At 37.2% G+C, this 17,917-nt stretch overlaps 1 protein-coding gene across 3 annotated transcripts; it reads right to left on the reverse strand.

Moving 5' to 3' along the window:
- Positions 1-10,479: 10,479 nt before the first annotated feature.
- LOC104111340 (VAN3-binding protein-like) lies at positions 10,480-17,790 on the reverse strand. 3 transcript variants are annotated; one of them, XM_009621018.4, is made up of 7 exons: positions 16,803-16,937; positions 12,090-12,280; positions 11,906-11,998; positions 11,387-11,768; positions 11,186-11,293; positions 10,971-11,072; positions 10,480-10,835 (listed from the first exon to the last, which is right to left on the reverse strand). In XM_009621018.4, the coding sequence occupies exons 2-7, from the start codon at positions 12,120-12,122 to the stop codon at positions 10,678-10,680; spliced, it is 876 nt and encodes a 291-aa protein (XP_009619313.1). In that variant the 5' UTR covers positions 12,123-12,280; positions 16,803-16,937; the 3' UTR covers positions 10,480-10,677. The 3 variants fall into 3 exon arrangements, with proteins under 3 accessions (XP_009619313.1, XP_009619312.1, XP_009619314.1); XM_009621017.4 differs by having other exon boundaries at positions 11,186-11,311; XM_009621019.4 differs by lacking the exons at positions 10,480-10,835; positions 10,971-11,072; positions 11,186-11,293; ... (1 more) ...; positions 11,906-11,998; positions 12,090-12,280 and adding exons at positions 14,279-15,928; positions 17,050-17,085; positions 17,168-17,790 and having other exon boundaries at positions 16,803-16,973.
- Between the last annotated feature and the right edge of the window lie 127 nt (positions 17,791-17,917).

Raw genomic sequence — 17,917 nt, forward strand, 5'->3', positions numbered from 1 at the left:
GAGGCCTTACCTATTCTTGTCACTTTGTCACTCACATTTTCTTATCCTCACTCCTATCTACCTAAAACCTTGTCGCTCTACGATACTTTATCTTGCGACCTACGCATATTTATTCATACTACTCCCAACCTTTCTTTAACTTGCTAGCACCATAGATTTCCTTTCGTGCCTTCTTATCTATCTTTAAATGTAAGCAATAACTTTTCCTGGTCATTCTGTCACTTGTTGCATGAATACTTGGCTTATCTTATTGCCCACGAATACTGGAATTTCCTGTAACTCATATAATCTCAAACATCACCTTTGATTTTTTTCTGCTCATTAGCCACGATAGGTGCCACTTTCTTATGGAGTGTATAACAATATTGTAGTGAGACTGTTGTTACAAGATCATTTCCTCTTTAGGTCACTGTGCTTATGTTGAAGCCTTCTTCCTTATTTTCTCGGCTAGTCTTTCGTGGTAGTACTTAGGGAAGACCCTCTGACTCTTGTAAATCTACGAGCTTATTATATTGTATACCCGACAGAATTGTTTTTGATGTTCTTACTCGCCTATAATTATCCTTAGTTACTTACCTCCATGCCCTCGTGCTCATAGGTTACTTATAAACTGAAATTTTTGACTGTCTCCCCAGTTGCACTTTCTTTTATTTCTGTAACATTTATACGGTACTTTTAACTACCCAACTCCTATCTGAATATTTCTCAAGGATCATGATGCCATATCTGCGAGACTGAATTCACTATGTTGGGGTTCACTACGTTTATCTTGCATGATCTACTGATTTATCTGTATCCTCTTATCTAGCCATAACTAGGCTCTTCCTGAATCAACTACTAACTACTCGTTGGTCCATTCTCATATCTATATTATGCGTAATCTCTCTTGGGTTATGTCATTTGTCTTAACTTACCCCTCGCACTAGCTTCTGATGTATCAAGTGTCCATTCGCACTTATTTATCAATAACATCCTGACCGGGAACTCTTACTGCCTCTCCTCGGTATCGTGCTTGCATAATGTTTTAGAGTCGCGACATATCTATAGGAGCTGGATAAATGCAACCTCTTCCCTTTCGCCTTTTTACCATATTCTTCCTTTACCATTCCATAGTTACTTGAACCACTTAACTCTGATTTAATACCACATCACACCATCTTTCCCCCATTCAGGGAAGTATTAAGCTTTAGTGCTACAGCGATCTACCTATAGATATTTTACGTCTTCATCTTTGACATCTTTTCACATCATCAATGACCCTTACTCGCCTTACAGTAACCCTTCTGTACCAGGGATAACTGAATTCCTTATGCACAAGGGTGACACCTAGTGTAACTGGCAAGCCTAGTCCTTTAAGCTTAACTCTGCTCACAGTGCTTTCTTTAGGGAAGCGTCTTCCTGAATGACCTTTAAAGGTTATACTGTTGTTGTCCATTCTATTATTATTGAACACGATCTCTGAAATTCTCACGATGCCGACCATTACCAAATCATTTGGTCCCTAATTCATGTTCAGTTTATCTTGTTCACTGGCCCATACCGATTTCTTTTACTCCGGGGGTCTAACTTTTCCTTTTGGTAATCGTGTTGGAGTCTCCAACTTATTTCTCAAAATGAGGACATGACTTTATGGCTTATACTCTTTTATTATTTCAAGGCCTGTCACCTCTTATATTTTCCTTCACTTGACTATAGACTCTGTCATCGTGTCATATTTTGATTTACCGTTATCACTCATTTATCACATCTTACTCATAATGCTTCGTTTACTCTATTCTTACTCTCCTGCTAATATTTTTTTCTATCACCTTATTCTGAAAACTTCAACAAAATATTCTTTTGATTTTAGCTCCCCTTGCACCATCTCACTAGCTATTTGGGTCGCCTAACATTCTCTCTTTACTAGGGACGAGAGTCATACTAAGGTAAATATTTATCCCTTCTAGGATTCCAGTGCCAATCTTCTAAATTCTTTTTAGACATTCTAGTATTTCATATCTAAATGTACTATTCTAGAGTGCACCAACGAGGTGTCTCACAAGGAGAATTATTACCACGTTTGCAATATCCTTCGAAAATGTCAGCTAATATTAACAATCTATCCACCATTTTGGGTTAGTCTAACCCCAACTGGATCCTGATATCCCATCCTTCTCTTAAACTATATCAATTAGCTCTCATAGGGCATAACTGAGATGGGTGTGGCCAAGTGTATATATCTCCGTTACTGTTGAAAGGAACTTAGAATGCTTATATTTATCTGCTTGAATTGTAAATACTGATAATCTTCACTAACTGGGTACCTCGTATCCTTCTTCACCTTGCTTCTTTTACTTGTTGAAACTTGTGCCTACCTTCTGATTTTCTCGTTGCTTTTTACCATATGAGTGGATATATATTCATGGCTTAGGTCTCCTTATCAAGAAGCTTACACGTCTTAGTACTCACATGATCTGCTCAAGACCTCACATTTACTCTCATAAGCATGTTGCAAAATCGAGTTCCTCCGACTCAACTTTTTCACAACCACATTCAATCTCTTACCCATTGTCTTTATGGATGTAGGTATCGTTATATTACGAATAAAAATAAAATTTAGAAATTTGAATTCTTACAACTGAGCTCTATCACACGATCTAGAGTAAGAAGAAAGAGTAACAATCCTAAATGCCCTGTAGCCTCCTGCTTATAAGTGTAGTGCACAACACACCCATAAACAAGACTCTACTAGACACAGCTTGTAGACTCCCTATGACAGAATTGCTCTGATACCACTTTTGTCATGACCCAAACCAAAGGGCCACGACGGGCACCCAGTGCCTTACTCAACCGAGTACCAATATAACGTATCTTTTTATCACACCATCATGGATAAATGGGCCAGAAGGGACGTCATGATATAAGAGGAATAAAAACATAAGAGAATACTAGACATAGGACGACCCAACATGATATAGAAACTTATACATGTGACATACGGGCCTCTAAGGCCAACATGATCATTTGTATCCTCAAAACATAGGCCGACAAGGCCATACAAGTATCCATATACATGATATCTGTCTACAAGCCTCTAAGAGTACATAAACGTCATAAAAGTCGGGACAAGGCCCCGCCATACCAATCAATACATGTCCAAATCATACTAACCAAACAAGCAACTCCGGAGCAAGTGGAGTGCACCAACACCTTTCGCTGAGCTGATAGCCTACTAGGAGAACTGTCAACCTATCTATCGGGACCTGCGGGCATGAAACGCAGTGTCCCCGGGCAAAAGGTATGTCAGTACAAATAAAGTACCGAGTATGTAATGCATGAAAAGCAGTATATAAAAGACATAAAAGAAACATGGAGTAAAGGACTCAACCTGTAAGTCTGAATAGCTCTGTGAATCATGAAACATTTATAATATCATGCATGTGCATATAAATGTCATATCATCCATAGGTATATGCGTACATAACATCATCAAGCCTCTGAGAGTATCCCATTATATCATCTCTTGGAATGTCATGAGACCCATGAACATGAACAGACCATATGATAGTAGGACACATGGGGAATCAAGAACATAGGCAACCCTAGTACTTCTAAGAATAGAATCATTTATGAAAGTTTTGTGCTTGCTCGTTTCGTTGTATCATATGGATCATGCCAAAAGGAAAGAAGGGATAACCTTAACATACCTCAATCCGTCAATGCAACTCAATAGCAAGCTTATGACAACTAGCGCGCCAACCCTATAACAAAGAAATACAGGTACAACTTAGATGACGCTAGTATATCACGTATCTCAAACGATAACTCGATTCTAAAATAAAACGGGCAGCATTTTCCCTGATTTTACTGCTCCCTCAAGCCTACTATAGGCGAGATACAAACACAATACAATCAGCAATTTTAAAATAATCCAACTACAATTCAGGACCTTCAATACAACAAATCCCCCAAATATACCATAACACACCCAATCAACAAGTTATCAATTAGCCTGAAATTGCAACGACAAGCGACCAGCCTACTACCCTACCACGTGTGGCATTTCTCCACGCCATTCATCCTTCCAAACTCCATAAATTAGCAGAACAATAGGCCAACACGAGTGGACTACAAAACAGTCCACTAAAAGTAAAATAAATCGAACTCACGGCTTCTGATCACCGTCCCGTGAGTTCTAACTATTAGAAAATGAATTTATCAACATTCCTAGATATTTAAAAGATTAAATACAGAAATTATATGTTTTCTTAACTATGAAGTACCTTCCAAAGCTTAAACTACAAAGAAAAAGAGAGGCGATATAGCGATACTTACGTCGTAGGAATCATTCTAATGTTATCGCTTCTTGGTTTCGTACCCGAGATGTTAATTGTCACGCCCCAAAACCGAGGAGTGCGACCGGCGCACAATCGAGTGAACCCGACCGAGCAAGCCTGTTAGATTTCATTCTATCCAAAATCATCCATGAATAGAAATAATACATATTATCATTAATTAGACAAAAATGTGTTCATGTCTACAATACCAATTCATTTCCAATTATTTCATCATTTTTAAAGTCTCAAATGGACAAGTAATACATCCACAACATAACATAGTTTGTCTTTTCTCAGCACCAATACACAACCCACATTATGTCTACGGAGCCTCTATAGATAAAGAAGAGTATAATGATAATGCCGGCAACAAGGCCCCGGCTATACCTCAACTGAATATACAAAGTACAAAAGATTTATGACCCCGGAATGAAGTAGGGCTCACCAAGTCAGCTGGGAAGAAGGTGCACTGCTATCACTGATCAATATCTCCTGTTGTGGAGCCACATGCATCCATTTAAAGATGCAGCGCCCCCAGCAAAAGGGACGTTAGTACCGTCGAATAGCACTAGTATGTATAACTAAACACCCTCTCAATAGAATGACAAATAATACAAATAAGATTATCATAATATCAATGAAAGACTTAATCAACATCAAACCTCAATTTAGGATCAAGACAATGTTCAAATTAATTTCCATATCTCACATTGGGAGATTTTTAGTATCGATATACCATTGTCCACAATACTATTATTCACAATACCATTATTCACAAAACCAATACCACCGTACTCTCAGCACGGAGTCTGATCACGACCCGATCAGCTAGGCCATCTCATTAGAGGCATCAACCACAATTTCTCTCAATATCAATACCACCGTCTTTAACACAGAGTCCGATCACGACCCGATCGTCTAGGCTATCCATTAGGGACATCAACCATAATTATCATTTCAATTACAATTTCCAGCACAATCACCACCATGTGTGCGGCAGTGTCCGATCACGACCCGATTTATTTGAGACATCAACCTTTTTATATCAATCATCACATTTCATAATACTTTCACATCTTTTCATTTCATTGGCACTAGTGGCCATAATTATAAGATCATTCTTGGCACGCTGGCCATATTCAGTATTTCATGCTCACATTATCAATTTCAAATATCATCCTCATCATCAACAATAAACACAATTCAAATCAAAGTATGTAGTACACATGTGAGCAATTTAAAGTCTAATGCACATAGAGATATTTCACAAAATTTGGCATAATAGCCTTCATTTGAACTTGACTTAAAGTCGAAACATTATTAATGCACAGTCCATATTTTAGCACATCCTCAATTGGTAACATAACATGAATAGAGCATTTGGGATGCTTTTTGAATATATATCTTTCAACCCAATCTTACTCGGAATAGCCAATTTGATAATGAATCACTCGGGACTTGCATAATTTACATGAATAACGTGGGATTCAATTCTAAAAGAAGAGTTTAGCCAACATACCTCACTTAAGCTTTCTTACACTCTAAAATATTCCGGAATTCTTAGCAACTTCAATCTATTTTAGAAATATAACAAATTGAATCAAAATTAGGAAGATGATCATGGTTCTTTGCAAACTTTACCGGGCTTTACACTTAAGTACTTCGAAATTTTTCGGGGTGTTTCATTAATCTTCTTTGAAAACCTAGAAGAGTGCTTAAGGATATATTTGTGGGTGTTCTTTGGTCGTGTTATGTGGAAAAATGAAGATAAAGACAACCTAAGACCTATATATCAACTTTTGAAAAGTCAAAAAGGTGCTAGCTTGGCACCCTAGCATTAGCCCATCTTTCGATGCTTTTATATTTTTATCTGAATGCTGTATGACTAAACGGTTAAAAGCATTAGAAACTATATTCCAAGACCTTCAATTTGGTATACAATATGTCCCAAAAAGACCTCATATAACACATGAAATAGAGTGCTCAAAAAGCTTCAGTGACATACTTACTTGTCACCTATGCAGTCTCTGCAGTCTCGCGAAACTGCAAATATCTCTCTACTCTGATATCGTATCGATAAACGGTTTATTGCGTTAGAAACTAGACTCGTAGATATTCAATTTTCTATGTGTATAATCCCATAATTCCAAGTTTGTTGGGAGAAAAGCTCTGCTATATTTGACCTAATGTTCAGCACATTTATGAATGTAACTTATGATGACCTTTGCCAACTTTTGTTCCACAACTCGCTTGACTTCAAAACGTAACACACGACTATCATAAGGCTAAAATAACTCATAACATAACCTCCTTATCACGTTAAGAACCCTAGTCTCACCCCAAAGTGCATGTTATAACATTCCAAAATTATCAACTTTAGACGAAACTTATTTTTCGTTTAGCTTTTAAGCTTTCCAACCCTCTTGGTACTTGTTATCCATGATCTTAAAGATTTATAACCTCCACGGTAACATGATTAACTTACTTTATAGACTTTTCAAAGATAATTTTATTTCTGAGCTTACATCAATTGACTTACGACGTACTCTTACGTACGAAAACATGGGGTATAACACAAAGGTCGAAGATAGAGTCCGTTACATAGGTACTAAATGGTATGTCTTTGTATTCCTCACAGCCTCTGCAATTAAAGATATCTTTGAAAGAGCTTGAATAGAGTACTGCACATGCTATCAATAACTTGCTACCTTGTTTTGTTTGGCTCTCAATGGACATTGTTAGCATTAGTAAATTGAACACACTTATAACCTGCTCGGGATGCATAGGACATTTCATGTTGAGTAACACATGATTTATCAGATTATTGGCGTAAGTGTGGATGTTGTCTAAAGTAGCATCAAGACCATTAGATTCGCCCTTTGATGGCCTGCCTGGTGTAGTCACCATAACAATAATTTCAGTGTCATTCGGAGCAGCCATTGCACAGTAAACAGTGACCTCAAGTGCATCACTATTCTTAAGCATCCCGAAATCAAGAATTTTCTTTGCTTCACCTCCCGCATCGGCTGGCTGAAAAACCAAAAGTGTAGTACCCTATAATTCATCATATTGTTCCTGAAGAATCGTCGCAGCACCAAAAAGCATAACAACATGGGTGTCGTGTCCACAAGCATGCCTAAATGAGAATCTCCTAATATCTGGTATGATGTACAAAAAAGACTTTGAAATGTATCACTGCTTTCAACACCCGATTGAACTCGACCTACACAGTCACGATCATATAATCATGCAACTAAACACCTACTTCGTTATGCAGTTCCCTCAAATAGTTTATGGGTATCTGATGTAAATAAATGACTAATATGATGATATATGCAACTTGAATCATTCGTAAATCCATGTCCAGTGTCGACACAATTGCAAGAATTCCACAAGGTTGAAGTTATGAACTTATCAAGCTCTAAGTCGCCTGAAGCAGCGTAAAATACACAATACTTTATGACACTAAGGGATGTGGTAAGTAAATTAGAATTAGGATAAAATGGAAACACTAATTTGAATTGAGCAGGTGGTAATTGATGCTAAGCGAAGATAAGTTTAGCATGATTATGTCCACTTAAGTAATCAAATATGCCTCTGTGAAAACGTTGGGCGGGACTGCAAGCAGAAGGCACAATTGGCAGCACTAGTGGATTATCAAATATGACGTGGTTATTGTAATCACTCTTGACTACGCAAACTATTTGAAACATTTCGTCCACCTGGGTTTCAAGCTTGGCTGAATGATTCTTCACTGAATCATTTTTTATGTCAATCTTCCTATCGGGTATTTCAGCCAACACCTTGCAGGCATAGCTTTTTGAACTTTCCACCTCGCCAATTTTGGTTTCCACCATCTCAATGAGTACTTCAAAATTATCCGCAGGGTTGGAGCGTCCATTATCTAAATCAGAACCAATCTCTGTTGCTGATATCTCCTTCTGTTCACACTTATTTTCCAAAGACACAACCATATTCCGATGTGCAGAAGCTTCGGGGATCGTCGTGGAAGAGGCAGACAACTTGTTCTCAATGTTGCTGAGAATTCTCAGCATATGATTGTTATTGTCCATCATCGCCATCATCAGTCCTTGGATGGCGTCGGGGTGATAATTTATAATAGTAAAAGAGTAGAGAGCCCTGAAGTCCAAATCAATGAAAGCACCAATGTAATAAACTTCTCAAACAACACACTTACAAATAGGAATTGTGAATTGATCTTTCATTAACGGAAACTCAGTACATAGAATTAGAGAATAAGAAGATAGATATTAACATAACAAGGATAGTATCAGAAAGAAAGTAGGGGGAAAGATAGAGCCACAGAGAGAAATAGACGTGGGAGAGAGAGGAAGTTATCTACAATATTCAGCCTGCCTACATAATGCTCGTACTCTGCTATTTAACTAATGAGCAAATATCATTTATAGCCACTCGGGCCAAACCTATAATATCCGGTAGCCCAAAATTATAATACACATTTTATAGCCCAAAAATAATTTTAGTGGCTAGCCCAAAAGTACTAGTTTCTGCTTCTTTCTCAGTTTCTCTGCTTACAATCTATTGAAAATCCCTCATTTTTAACTGTAGCATTTTATATATTTGGTCTAATCTTTACTTTAGTTTTAACGTAAATCCATACTATATAATCATATGGATGTTTTTCTGGAATTTTTAGTCATGCAGCATTGCGAAATGATATTGGATAGATTTCAGATTTCGTCCTCTGCATGCGCGTTTTATTGATTTTTATTTGGACTTTTTTTTTACTTCTTTTGTTTTTTACGTTGGATTATGAAATCAATAATGGAACAGTTTTGATCTAATTACAAGAGATTTACCAATTAATGCAATAAGCATAATATAACGATTTAACAGAGCAAGAGCAACTCCAAACCAAACTGAAGGAACAAATCAATTCATTTGTTATTAGTACGTATTTCCAGGAATTCAAGGGCTGTTGATTTTGTTTTAAAAGTGGAAAAGGAAAATCATTGGCTAAAGAGAGGGGCAACCACCCATTGAATAAAAATCTCAAGCTCTCTGTTATAGCCTCATTTTTTTCTAGGCTAACTTTCTTTGCTAGGGAAATCTTTTGGTTTTCACCAAATAAATTTTCATTTCCACATGTATGTCATTAGTTGATTTTGATAGGAATCATAATTTCAAGCCCACCATTAGTATATATTTTCATGGATATTTATGTATTTTTTTCGGTGAAAATAGATTTGAATCTTAGTATATTACAAAATATATACAAAATAAATTGTCACTATATAAAAATTATACAAAATAGATTGTCACTATACAGTAGACTGTCATTATACAAAACATATACAAAAATAAACTGTCATTATACAAAAAATATACTAAATAGAATGTCACTATACAAAATAGACTATCACTATCCAAAAATATACTAAGTAGACTATCATTATACAATTTATATACAATAGACTGTCACTATACAAAATATATACAAAATAGACTGTTACTATACAAAATATATACTAAATAGACTGTCACTATACAAAATATATACTAAATAGACTGTTACTATACAAAAAATATACAAAATAGACTGTCTCTATACAAAATAGATTGTCAATATACAAAAAATATACAAAACAAGCTATCACTATACAAAAAATATACAAAATAGATATTTCGGGCTATTAGATGCAATAAGTTTGGGCCGAAGGGCCATTTCGTGTCAGTGAAAAAAAATATGGGCTATTAAAATTTTGAGGAACTATAGAGGGTAGTTTTCTCTTGACTAATTCCCTCAACGAGGGACCCAAACGTAGACTAATAACCTTTGGGGAGGTCTTGTTAGTTCTCTTGCTTTTCCAGACTGGCCCAATACTTGCATTCTCAGCTGGCCCAACATCTATCTCAAGCCCAGCTTCATTTTCTTTCATAACATTGCATATCAAGCATTTCATGGTTAATCCCACAATTAAAATTGTCTTTTGGAATAGGAGTCAGAGGCTTACGTGAAGTTTGATTAAATGATATAAGCCTGACTTGAGATCTCATATTCCAAGTGTCATATAAGCCTGATCTGATATTCACGTTTATGGGTTTTGGTCCATTTCATTGCTCATAGAAACATTGCCCAGGGAAAAACGAAAGATGCTTTCTACTGGATATTTGTCAAACATTTGTGACTTTGAACTCTTTCTCTACTTCAGTGCATTTATTCCTTTTTTCAACTGCGGGTTTGTGTAAAACTTGTGTTTTACATAATTACACTGTGGGACGGGAAGTTGCAACATCTACTTTTGATGTATGAGGTTGAGCATGATTTCAAGAATGTTATTAGACTTGTCAAATGCTTTGTACAACATTGACCTCTTTCTCAAGAGGATGTTAAGACACTGGAAATGGTAGATATCCAGATGCTTAATTGCATTTCATCTTTGAAGAGAAGCTTGATGATGCCATTGTTCGTCTTCAAGCTAACAAAGTACTGGTCTTGAGCCTCAAAACATTCTCTTATTATGTTGATAAGCTTGTCTGCATAAGGGTAATTTGTTAGTCTTAGGAGCTTCTTTACTTTTATTAGGAGGATACTGTCCAAATATAGGTGTGAGAACCATCATGTTTTGAAGCAACAATGACGCAATGAAAGAAACGAAATAGATAGTTTACATTCTTTTGAAGTTGTTAAAGCTCCAAAGTACTTCCTTTTGAGGCTCAGTATGAGCTGGTTTTGCTTCTGGTGTAGGGTCACCCATTTGTCCTCTTTATGTCCTGTCGTGTTATAACAATAACTCAAAAGTATCATATTTAGGCAGGTAGGAAATGGAGTGAAAAAACATCTCCTGATTCTATGTTTTGAAGGTTTCAGGAAATACGATTCTTACCTGAGGGCATTATTATCCGTATTCGGGCGCCTGCAGTGAGCATCTCTGGGATCCTAGGAGAGGGATCATCCAAGGCTCTTGATTTAAGAATTGCAGCTCCTCGTAAACCTGGTAACAAGCAATGATCTGTTCATTGATAATTGCTAAGAAAATTAGATATAGGGTGTTATCAGTTGTAAGCAATACTGTAGAAAGCATTACATGTGGCTGTTGTTGCTGTCACTGCGATCATATCCATAGGAGTTTGGATGGCCAGGCCAGAATTGACTGCAGATGCAACCTGAGCTCTTCCTGCTCCCAGAGATTCAGCTGCCTCGGCACATACTGTTGTCATCAGAGCTGCAGCAGAAGCAACTACACTAGCCATATTGTGGCTCCAATTCATTTGCTGTGAGTCTAGAATTCCGGAGCTGCTATTGCTGGCAAAGCCAGAAATTGCTGAAGCAAGCTGTGTGAGAGAAAGTAGAGCATGTAATTTTGCAGTTTGTAACCGGAGTTTCTCTTTCTTCTCTTGATGTGATGATCTAAAGAAGCAAAATGGAGATTTGCTTTTTAGCCATCCCTTCATGTGATGCAAGTCCAACTATGATAGGAAAAGAATGAGGTCACCATTAGAAATGGAGCTGAATATCAATAACAAGAATAGAGGTTAACTATAGACTCGACATTTATCAACTGTAAACATTCTGTAAGCATGTGTAGAGAGTTCCAATTGATCACCTTAATGTAGTGTTTGTTGGTTATAGCTCTGTAGCTTGAGCTCTCCAGCATTTCTGCATCATAATCCTCTGTGTCTTTCAACAAGAGATTATTCTGCAGAAGCAGACCATTATGCATTGGAATATAGCAATGTATATAAACTAGAGTGTTATCATTAACTTGTTATAGAATTTTTGTATCTTACAGTAGAAGATGGGCTCCAAGAACTGCATTGCATTGGAAAGGCTGCTAGCTATCTCTGATGATTGATGATTGTAACAAGTGAAATCATTTCACACTGCTGGTGAAACTCACATTGTAGTCCAGTCAACTCTGCTGACCCATGAGTGGATGTTTTCAGTTTTCACCAATTAATTAGCTATCAAAGCTTTTTACCTATGTGCAGGAGTGCAGCAAAAAATAAGTGAGTGGCCACTTCCAGTTGTACTACTTACTAAGACATTAATTTTGAAGACTTTAATTTCTACACGAATGAAAAGGAAAGGCTATGCATGACATATAATGTGTGAAATGATTTAAACACTATAACAAAGATCAGATCTTAATTACTTTTGCAAGTGGCCGATGAAACTTACCGCAAGGGGAAGGTGCCTGTATGGTTTCTGAGTGACACTCGTTGATATATATAGAAAAAGAAAAACGTCATATGGAATTTGGATATGATGAACAATATATTCCTTCATAGATTCCCATATGGCCACTTGCCTAAGAAAGGTTAAGTTCATTTTTTTATGTACCATCCTGAAATGTACTCTAGTTTTTGAAGTTGTTCAAGGCAAAAAGTTTGATATCTTGGAAGGGTGCTTAGCACGTGGCTGAAGGTTATTTATTGGACAACCCCAGATTATAGATAACTGGAACTGAACCACTTGTGTCCACTAACAAATGACTGAGCGTTCGTATTTCTTCTTAATAGAAAAGTATGGTAATGGAAGCATATTAGTAGCGTAAATAAATAAATAAAAATCTTACCCTTTCATTTAGTACCTTAAATATTATCCACGACTATTGTCAAAAGTCACAATGGACTAAGGGGAAGAAAAAAAAGCATTCTCTGTATGGTGGGAGGAACTATACATTAACAGCCAAAGGTAAATACATGTAGGAGTAGGATACATTGCCTTAGCTCCTTATATAATGCATGATGGATTGTCAACTTATTCTTTGTAAGTACCCTGCAAAATATTGTATATATATATATAGACTATATAAATGCAAAATTTTCAAGCAGGCGGATTTCCCCTATAATTCTTTATTTAGAGGCAGAGACGGGAATGCCATTTCAGATGCCCTCTTGCTGTGCTCAATTCAACTTTTTCCATTACTTTTTTGGTGAGTTCAGTTAGGAGAGACAAAAGAGATGCTTTTTATCAATCAAATATCATCCCCTCCCCCCCCCCCCCCAAAAAAAAACAATGCTCCTATGAATCAGCTTACCGAGGAATAGAAAGGAAGACGACTGCTTCCAAAATCAGGTCATCGACTAGCAGAAGCACAACTGGGGTCCTCGTGGTACAAGATAATCAAACAATCAATAATAACAGTAACATAAGCATGGGACTTTTTGGTAGCACCGGCGAACTAATTCTTTGCTTGCTTCTTTCGGACAGCTCAGTGGATAAGTGGCCGTAGTCGACACCTCTTTCTCTTATGGCTAGTAGGTAGTAGTTAGACCAACTATGCTATATGGAGCAGAGTGTTGGCCAGTCAAAGACTCTCATGTCTAGAAGATAAAAGTAGCTTAAATGAGGATGTTAAGGTGGATGTGTGGGCATATCAGGTTAGATAAGATTAGGAATATATGAAGTTATTCGGGATGAGGTTGGAGTGGCCCCAGTGGCGGAGCTACATTGAAGCAAGGGGTGTCAAGCAACATCCCTTCGCCGGAAAATTACACTATTTTGCTAGATAATTTTTTTTATTTTATGTATATTTACTATACGTTGAATTCCCTTGACTTTTCGATGTATCTAATTATTTAAATTTTGACACCCCTTGATGAAAATTCTGGATCCGCCACTGAGTGGCCCCTATGGAGGATAAGATGCGGGAGGCGAGATTGAGATGGTTCTGGCATGTTAAGAGGAGAAGCATAGAAGCCCCAGTTAGAAGGTGCGAGAGGTTAGCCTTAGTGGGTATTAGGAAGGGTAGAGGTAGGCCTAAGAAGTCTTGGGGAGAGGTAATCAGGCCGGACATGGCGCAGCTAAAGCTGACTGAGGACATGGCCCTAGATAGAAGGGTGTGGAGATCGAAGATTAGGGTAGAAAGCTAGTAGGTAGTCGAGCGTTTCTCTTTGTCTTACTCAGTTTGCTAGCATTAGTGTTAGTACGATATACTTTTATTCATAGATTGCTATACCTAGAGTTTCACTGCTTTCTTGGCTTCGATCTTATTTTTATCTTGTTGTTATTCCTACTTGTTGCCATTACTTTTTTCATCCGTTCTCCAGCCGAGGTCTGTCGGAAACAACCTCTCTGCCCTTCCAAGGTAGGGGTAAGGTTGCGTACATCATACCCTCCCTAAACCCCACTTGTGGAAAATTACTAGGCTTGGTGTTGTTGTTTTCTCTTATGGCTAGTGTGCTATTTGAGATGGTTGAAAAGGGTGTAGTGATAGAAAGTTTAGAATCAATAATTCCTCGATCAGCCATTTTTCTTCTGTAGTCGTCTAGTATTCTTTTCATACTCAGATTGTTATTTCCTTTCATTCAATGGAACTACAATTTCCTTTTCTAAGGTGTGTTTTGAGGTACAGATAACCATGCCTTAATCAAGAAAAAGATTTGATTATGGATCGAAAGTAAGCATGGTTAGGATATAGGTACTTTGTTTGTCTCTGTATAGCAGTGTTGGACATCACATGGTATAGGCTTTGTCTGGTTAGCTTGCCTATGTATGATATCTGACATCTGCCATGGGATATATAACTCCTCTGCAAAACTTCAACTAGATATAAAGAACTTAAATCCTGTTAATACGTTTAGAAAACCCATTTGAATGAATGCACTTATTTATGTATTCTGAATACTGCCAGCAAATTCTACTAATGTAAATCTAATACAGAAGGAACTCTGAGACAAAGACTAGGTTGGGTCTTCAAGTTAGAATTTATTTACAAGGTTTACTTCAGAAAATTAACAAAGTAGGTAAAAGAAGGAAAGCAATTCCTGTAATGTAAATGAAACAATAGACATGAATATTGCAGGAAATTGTGTGGTTCAGTTAACCTTTCATTTTGGGCATTACTTTTTACAACAACAACAACCCAGTATAATCCCACTAGTGGAGTCTGGGGAGGGTAGTGTGTACGCAAACCTTACCCCTACCCTGGGTAGAGAGGCTGTTTCCGATAGACCCTCAGCTCTTTCCCTCCAAGAACTCCCCACCTTGTTCTTGGGGTGACTCGAACTCACAACCTCTTGGTTGGAAGTGAAAGGTGCTTACCACTAGAGCAACCCACTCTTGTCATCAACCTCTTGGGCATTACTTTTTACAAAGAAACTAAAATCTAATGCCATCAACCGGCCTTTAGCTAATACCTTGAAGATATGTTTCCAACTTTTCACAAGCAGGCACCGCAAAACATAAACAAATAAGAAAAGCTATTTGAGAGTACTTACCATTCTCGACGAGCAAAAATTAAAAGAGAAGTATAAAGAGCTAAAAGTGGAATGAGTATACTACTTTCTATATAGATAGAGATGATGAGGAAACAAGACGGTATAAACGAAAAAAGATAGCGTCAAAACTATCTCAATGATACAAGTAACCATTGACCGATGACAACGAAATATCCAGCTAAATTTAACTTTCCCCATCTTGAGAGGATGAGTAAACCAATAATGGTGAAACATGCTCCAGCAACTATACCCACTACTAAAGCAAAAGCATATACAAGAGTTGGAAAGTTGAAGTATTTTTGGATTCTTCTTAGTCCTTTGTCAATGGCAGGTGCCAAAGCAGCTGCTCCTGCTACCCTAAATGGCCTAGTCACATTATTTCCCGCCCACATCGCTATTATAATCTGCCATTATGAAGAGTGTGTTTTGAGCAAAGGAGAAATGAAAATGCACAAGTGGGAAATTGAAATAGCACACATCAAACTGGGAAGTAAGCTGCAAAACTTTCGAATTTGGTAAATCATAAATGGTAGGTCAATAGTAGCTGCTCAATGAAAAGACAATTTGGCATGCTACATCCTTTACTTGAAGTGGATACTTTACTATAAATGAGGATGCTAATTTATAAGCATTCATTCCGTATCCAAAATGTGAACAACACAAATTTGCTATTGCATTTCATGATGCTGTCATGAATCTTCCTTTTCTTTAGGTCAAAAATAAGGTCAGCCCCTTTAACCTTTGCACCAAAAAGGGTAGGAAATCATTTCTCCATTCCTTTAAGCAAAAACTAAGGCCATCTCTTCCTTTTATTAATTGGCCATTCCGTTTCTTCAGGCCAAAATTAAAGCTACCTTTTCCAAAGGTCATTCATACCATGCTTTTTAACATATATGAAAACCAGTGTCTCAGACCTAGTGGCCACAGGCCAATGTATCGGGTGCGGATGCATCCACTACTTTTAGCTCAAAACCTTTGCCAGAAAGATATAATGGCACATTCTACACCTACAACCCTCACCAACAAGGTCAAAGTTAAGGTAGCCAATCAGTAGCGAAGATAGAGTATTATGTACGAGTTCGGATGAACCTAATAGGTTTTACTTAGACCCTGTAAGTGTATTAGGAAATCCAATAAATATGTATAAATACTTAATTGCGAACTCATTAACTAAAACGAGTTATTGGTTCGGCCAAGATTTCCCGAACCAACAGGACTACTAAGATTTGCGGAACCTCATATAAGGTATACTAACATCAGTAGCTAAGCATTACTTACCCCCAAGAGGGCTTGGAGATTTGCAGTAGGATTATTCCCAGTACTCTTCTCATAGCCCAAGAATGCAAGCACAAAGAAGCTAGTGTATGTGACACCATCAAACAGACCATAAGCCAGAACAGCTGCAAGCCCCAGCTTCGCTAACTTTGCGCTCATCTCCGCTGAGTTTTCCTGATAAACAAACACCCAGTCAATTAACCAAATGCCAAAGTGATTTTCACCAAAATAGGAGATGGGTGTTCTTTACCTTCCATTTCTTCCAAAACCCTTTGCTTTCTTGGTTCTTATCACACAAAAAGAAAAAAATTATATCAGAATATAGAGGAAAAAGGGATGTCTGTGTGTGTGAGAGAGAGAGTAGTTACATTTGATTCTTTGTTTTCTTGGAAAAAGCTATCGTCTGCAGTAGATCCCTGAGTCGGGGATGAACATTTGATTGAGAAATGCGATAAAGGGAAAGTCTTGAAATTGCTCCTTTTTCCTTCAAGTTGTTGTAGTGATGGGAGGAAATAAGTGAAATGTGCAGTGCTGCGAGGAGAAAGCAAGAAGCGTTGGGAAGCAGCACCACCACTTGCCGTTCCTGGAAAGACACAAGACCACATCGCTTCGACCACACTTTGCTTAATCCCATGCTCTGGATTTCATAGGTGTACCCTTTTTTTAGCACCCATGTTTACATTAATTCATATCGGTTCAATTATGAAATGTGATAAAAGATTAATAAGCAAACATTGATTTGTTAATAAATTTTCTCTGCGATAAAAACGCTGCGTACCTAGTCCAAACTCCAAAAAGAATAATGTGGAGTATTTATGTTTGGTAACTTATTTCTTTTTGTTTTATATTATTAGAATCACAATAAATATTTTTTTCTTATCCCATATTTATACTAAATTAAATAATTTAATCTTAATATTTAAAAATTCTAGTGAGAATGCATAATACTTAACTATTACTAGTAAATAATAAATGAGTGTACGGAAAATATATTTTTTGCATTTACTAGTTTGGTATAAACTCAATTAGTCTTTTACTTAAAACCCATCATTCTTTTTCAGAATTTTCTCAACAACACTAGTACTTCGCAAGTTGCTGTTTAAATTACTCTTGTTACC

Source organism: Nicotiana tomentosiformis, chromosome 6 (assembly GCF_000390325.3).
Source record: "Nicotiana tomentosiformis chromosome 6, ASM39032v3, whole genome shotgun sequence".
Taxonomy (NCBI): Eukaryota; Viridiplantae; Streptophyta; class Magnoliopsida; order Solanales; family Solanaceae; genus Nicotiana; species Nicotiana tomentosiformis.

Bases quoted from the DNA above. Each gene is read 5' to 3' on its own strand.
- LOC104111340 (XM_009621017.4), bottom strand. From the start codon at position 12,122: ATGCAATGCAGTTCTTGGAGCCCATCTTCTACT. The intron at 11,312-11,386 runs GTAATGCTTTCT...ATCAATGAACAG, and splicing joins GACAGCAACAACAGCCACAT to ATCATTGCTTGTTACCAGGT. The intron at 11,073-11,185 runs GTAAGAATCGTA...ATAACACGACAG, and splicing joins ACGGATAATAATGCCCTCAG to GACATAAAGAGGACAAATGG.